Source organism: Euphorbia lathyris, chromosome 4 (assembly GCF_963576675.1).
Source record: "Euphorbia lathyris chromosome 4, ddEupLath1.1, whole genome shotgun sequence".
NCBI lineage: Eukaryota > Viridiplantae > Streptophyta > Magnoliopsida > Malpighiales > Euphorbiaceae > Euphorbia > Euphorbia lathyris.
The window spans coordinates 86,704,108-86,710,504 of NC_088913.1; the positions used below are offsets into that span (position 1 = coordinate 86,704,108).

Here is a 6,397-nt window from a genome sequence, read left to right on the forward strand (position 1 = left end):
TTAAAATCGCAGGAGCTTATCACACCTCCTTATACCACCCCCTCTTAGGTATAGGATTTGAGGGATAAGACTCATATCCCGCTCTTATCTCCCTAGCCTATCTCTAAAAGAAACATGAGATAACTCGTCTCATTTTTTTATTCCTATCTCGATGTCTTTATCCTCTCTAACAAACACCCCGTATATTTCTAAGTTCGAATTATAACATATGTAGAAAGTTTTAATTAAAAAAAATCTACTTAAAAAATACCCGACGATTCTCGAACTGAAAAATCAGATAAACTTCAACTATAAAAGAAATTGGTATTTTTCCATTACCATTTGATTTTTTCATCTCACCCCTAATTTATCTATAAATGGCATTTTGGTCATTTCAAATTCTCCAATATTCCATCAATTCCAGCTTTTATTATTATAAATGCCAAATAATGACTAGTTATATACAAAAAGACAACCACATCCTTAAAACAAATTAATTAAACTAATCAATTCAAAATCAAAACCAGCTTCTCCAACCCGAAAACTTTCTAATTAATCCGAGATGTCGCCGGCAACAGGAATGGACATCCCCCTCCTGCCGGAGAAAGAGAAGAGAGGGCCATCGGTAACCGGAGCAGTATTCAATGTCTCAACAAGCATTATCGGTGCAGGAATAATGTCAATTCCGGCCACCCTTAAAGTGCTCGGAGTAATTCCTGCTTTTGTACTAATCGTAGTTATAGCGTGGCTCGCCGATATTTCAGTAGAGTTTTTGATGAGATTTACACATTCCGGCAACTCCACGACGTACGCCGGCGTTATGAAGGAGGCTTTTGGTCCGGTGGGATCAATTGCTGTGCAATTGTGTGTTATGTTCACTAATCTTGGATGCTTGATCGTTTACTTGATAATTATTGGTTAGTATAACTCTAACTTTCAAAATTAGCTTTAATATATCATTGACAGATTAAGGAGTGTTTGGTTACCTGCTTCCAGTTTTGTTTGCCTTTCTATCTTGAAAGACAGAATTTGAAACATTTAGTCTCAGGTAGAATTTGAGACGTTTGGTTAGATGTTTTCTCTGTTTGCAGTAGTTTTTTACAACTATTACTTTTTGGAAAAACAATATTTTCCAAAGTCGAACAGCAAATAGGGCCAGAAATCACAGCAAACAATAAGTAGCTAAACGGGTTCTAACTTTTTATGAAAAAAATTGATTGCCCCTCAAATTTCAAAGTAGGACAGTAGATTTCAAAGTACAAGAGTGTTAGAAAATTAAAACAACTAAAATGGACGTATGAGGTTCTAATATCGAAAAGTAAAGGTTTTATGGCTAATTAGTATAAAACTTCTTTTAGGTATAAAGTCTTATTTGGATATTATGGTATCCAAAATTTTGTCAATTTTGGACGTATGAGGTTCTAATATCGAAAAGTAAAGGTTTCAGGCTAATTAGTATAAAACTTCTTTTAATAGGTATGAAGTCTTATGTGGAAATTATGGTATCCAAAATTTTGTCAATTTTCCATTTTCCATGTACTTTTTTTTTTTTTGAGATAATTCCATGTACTATTATTTAGTAAAATTTATCCTTGTTATATTCCGGTTAGTGATATTTAATTTACTTTGAATGAAATTTTATTCGATTTATTAATTATTCATGACCTCTCTACTATCATTTAACACTATTTGCCCCTTATAGTGATCCACTTTAGATGAAAATTTAATTAGATTTGTTAAATTTTTCAAATGTAACCCATGGAAATACAAACCGAATAAGCTTTAATTCTTTTCACTATATTTTAATCTATTATATAAATTACTAATAAACATATTTCAAGATTGATGCAACGCAACCGTAAATAATTTCTATTGTTTTTGTGATTAGGGGATGTATTATCAGGAAATGTGGAAGAAGGATCAGTACATATAGGTGTGTTGCAGGAATGGTTCGGTATTCAGTGGTGGAATTCGCGCGCTTTTGCACTCTTCTTCATTCTTATTTTTGTCCTTCTGCCTCTTGTGTTCTTCAGACGAGTAGGTCAGTTAATATAAACCTATTTTACCAACGTGTATTTAATTTCACGAATTAATGAGGTTGACTGGATTTGAACATTCCACTACATGTCCAACAGACTCGAATACCATGAAAATAAAAGTTCAAACTGATAGTTAAATGATCTAATACATTAGTAGGTTTTAATTTGTCCAAAATAATAGATTGACTACTTAAATTTTACAAGTGTCTCACAAGCTCCCTAAACTTGCTTATTTCGTATCACCAACTCCCTAAACTTGTCCATAAAAGTAGATTAGCTCCCTAAACTTTGCAAGTATCTCACCAACTCCCCAAACTTGTTTATTCTGAATACAAAAACCAATAATACTGACAAATCTTTTGTATTAATCTCTGACCCAAAGTTGTATATGAAGCATTTGCAACTAATAGTTGTGTTTCCAAGATTAATTTCTTTTTTTCTAATTTTGTTTGGATTTGCAGAATCACTTGGTTTGAGCTCAGGCATATCAGTTTTACTGGCAGTAATATTTGTTGGTATAAGCTCAGTTTTGGCAATCTTAGCACTTTTACAAGGAAAAACTAACAATCCAAGAATGTTCCCAGACTTAAACAATCAAGTTTCATTCTTTGATCTTTTTACTGCTGTTCCAGTTATTGTCACAGCTTTCACTTTTCACTTCAATGGTAAGATTACCTTCTACATATCAATCAAATTTTCACATTATTTACGGATATATACGGATTTAGTCTCCATATACAAAACAATACGAACTTATGCTTAAAGTTTACCCAACTTTGCAATTTCAGCCTTATTATGGAAGTTGGAAGATGGCCAGATCATAAAATTTGTACATAATGAGATTTGAAATTGGGCGGTTTAGTAAACGTTAGGCAACTGTTTTCTACGTAGAAGCTAAATCTGCTATTCGTTAATAATGTTGTTAACGAACGTGTATATGCAGTTCATCCGATTGGTTTCGAGTTGGGGAGGCCTTCTGATATGATGACAGCAGTGAGAATTTCAGTAGTAATCTGTGGTGCTATCTACTTTTCCATCGGCATTTTTGGGTATCTTTTATTCGGAGAATCAATCATGCCGGACATATTAGTGAATTTTGATCGGAGTTCCGGCACAACAAGTGGTGCATTGATGAATGATATTGTTAGACTGAGCTATGCATTTCATCTAATGCTGGTGTTTCCTTTGTTGAACTTCTCATTACGAGCAAATATCGATGAGTTTCTTTTTCCCAAGAAGACGGTTTTGGCTAAAGATAATGTCCGATTTGTGTGTCTAACTCTTGTTCTATTGATCTTCACTTACGTAGCAGCAATTGCAATCCCAAATATTTGGTATTTCTTTCAGTTTGTTGGATCAACTTCTGCTGTTTGCCTTGCTTTCATCTTTCCGGCTGCTATTGTGTTAAGGTACCTACGGTTTCTTTTCTAATTATGTTTTAAATTCAGGTCTCTGAGCAAAAGTTTTAATTTGGATCACTTTAATTAGAGCCTCGAACTACCCTTTTTAGGATGATTTATAGTGGTTACGGATGCAATTAGACATGTTCATGGGTCGAGCTCAGACCAAGCCTAATAGGTTCTTGCAAAAAATGCATAGGCTAAGTCTAGTTTAGGTCTTTGTTATTTTAGGCGGGTTCAAGCTGAACAGTAGCATTCACATTCCTGATGGCTAAATGAATTTGGTCATTCATCGTCTAGGCTGATTATAATCCTACGATGGATATCCAAAACATCCTAGGATGTAGATTTAATGAGTCTAAATCTAACGGTGAATAATCAAATTCATTTGATCATTTAGAGTCTAGATGAACGCTACTCCAAGCCTAAACATCAAATCTTAAGCCCAACCGAAATAAACTCACCTGAAAAATATATATACTTTTGAATAATAAAAATGAAAATTTATACTTAAAAATAACTATTTTTAGTATATAATTTATAAATTTAATAATTAATATTAATAGAGCCCGAATTGTTATTTTTAAAAAATTCAAACCCCCCATAGATATATAGGAAGACTTTAGCAAGCTTGGGCGGGGAAAAACCTAAAGTCATTTTTCATTGTTAAAACCCGGTCTATATGAGTCCATGAACATGTCAAGATGTAACAAACCTCCTGCATTCCCTTTCTTTACCACTGAAAAAATATGTTAAAGTAGTCTATATAGTAAAAAAGTAAAAATATAGGGACAATAATTTATATAAAATGAGTTGTATTCAAAGGCGGAAGTTGAGGGGGTACAGAGGTGTTTTGGTACCTCGACTGTCACGAACCATCACTTAAAAGGGGTGGTGTTAGCTCCTGTTGGAGCATTTTAGAATGCGAATTACACCTTAATCGAATGAAAATATGTAAATTAGAACGAAACAATTTTTTTAGACAAGTTCGGAAAGCTTTTAAACGTATATTAAGGATGAATTAATTTGGTTAGAAATTTTGCATTGTCTAATATTATATTTTGTGTTTTTTATGACAGGGATGTTAACAGAATATCAACCAAAAAGGATAAAATTATTGCACAAATAATGATAATTCTTGCCATTGTTACAAGCACAATTGCTATATCAACAAATATTTACACCATTTATGAGAAATAAAAACAATTCATAAATGTCATTTTTTACCCAAAATTTTCTATTTGTTTTGGCACTTTTTGTTTTTATGAATTATTAAAATTAGGGATGGAGAGAGAGGATATACAAAGTTTAATCCACCCTGCTATTAGAATCCATTTTATGAAAGGTGGATTCTAAGCATTTAGAAAGAAGGTTTGAAGCTATTGTAATACAGTGCCGATTAAAATCCATGCATATACTTCCATCATTAGTCGGCCAGTTTAGCAAAAGAAACATTAATATTGTTGTATCAAACATCAAATATTAATTGTTACATTCGTTGTTTGGTAGGTAGCTAGCAGATATTAACTGATTTTCTTTTCTATTCTATTTTTAAACAGTTTGTTAATTTTAATTCTGCAATAAAATAAAAAAGGATAACCAAATAACAATTGCATTTTTTTTAAATTAAGTAAAATATGAAAATTATGTTACTTTTAATGTATCTCATATTATTTAATAACACTTGCATATGTCATATAGTTTTTAATGTGAAAGATTTTTCTTTGTTAAAAAAAATGTTTGCACTATTTTTTTTTTATTGATTTTAGAGATTAAAATAGGCTTAATACATCATTTTTCCCCTGAACTTGTCCAAAAAGTTTGATTGACCCCATAAACTTTTAAAGTGTCTCGATATAGCCTCCTCAACTTGTATAAAATGTTTAGTTAGTCCACTGAACTTGCGTAAAATGTAATTAATTGATCACTCGGTTGCAAAAAAAAGTAAGTTAAATGTGGAAAATATATTCCACGCGTCTTATAATGTTATTATATAATTAAAAAATAGATTAAAAATGAAGTTATTACTTGCTCAACTATAAAACTTGTTTTCTCTCTCTCGGCGATGACCAAGGCGATCGTGAAGGTTAAGGGGGATGGGTCGGTGAAGGCAGGCGGCTGGCCTGTGTCGGATCTAGTGGTGGCGGGGCGCGGGCGGGGCAATGACTCCGGGATCGATGAGGCGTGGGCGGCGGCGGATGATGGGAGATCCGAGGGATCTCCTCGGGGGAGGAGGCGGAGCAGCGGGATTCGGAGGGATCGGTCGAGGGATAGGAGTAGATCGGAGTGGGTGGATGGTGGGGAGGCGGATCCGGAGGTTTCGACGGGGGGTGCTAGGGGTGCGTCGGTGCCGTTGGGGGCTTCTAGGGATGCGGCGGTCGATCGGGGGCTGGAAGGTGTTGGTGCCGCGGCCGCGGCCCTGGACTCGTTTTTCGCGGAGGGACGCGCGCATGATTCCGGAGTTAGAGGGCCGCTTCCGGTGCTTGGGCCACAGGGAGTACCGGCCGTCTCTCCCCAGCAGGATGAGCATGCCGTGCGACTTTCGTTGGCCGCGCAGGCCGCGCAAGCCGCACAGACTGCGCAAGCCGCTCAAGCGGGAGTTTTCGTGGATTTGGGAGGCCCCTCCTGGAGGGATAAGTTGCTAGGGGTGTCAGAGGAGGATCCCATGATGGAGGTGGATGCTTTTGAGAATGATTCCGGAGATTTTCTCTCTGATTCTGATTCTGAGGATGGAGAGCCTGATAACCCGCTGTGTCCTAGGATCTGGCTGTCCTCAGATGACAAGCGGGTCATGAGATCGAAGTGGAAATTGGCGTTAATCGTTACTGTGTTGGGGAAAAGGATCAGTTTCAATTATTTTGCCCAGAGGATCCAGGCTCAATGGGCAAAGAAAGGAAAGGTTATTATCACAGACCTTGAAAATGACTATTATGTCATTAAATTCACAAGGGCTGAGGATTTCAATGCTGTTGTGAATGG

At 35.8% G+C, this 6,397-nt stretch overlaps 1 protein-coding gene across 1 annotated transcript; it reads left to right on the top strand.

Annotated features, from left to right (window-relative positions):
* Positions 1-446: 446 nt before the first annotated feature.
* Positions 447-4,959, top strand: LOC136228048 (amino acid transporter AVT6C-like). Its single transcript, XM_066016874.1, has 5 exons — positions 447-896; positions 1,868-2,020; positions 2,480-2,683; positions 2,962-3,427; positions 4,498-4,959. Exons 1-5 carry the CDS (start codon positions 542-544, stop codon positions 4,616-4,618), a joined length of 1,299 nt encoding a protein of 432 aa, XP_065872946.1. The 5' UTR covers positions 447-541; the 3' UTR covers positions 4,619-4,959.
* Positions 4,960-6,397: the final 1,438 nt, after the last annotated feature.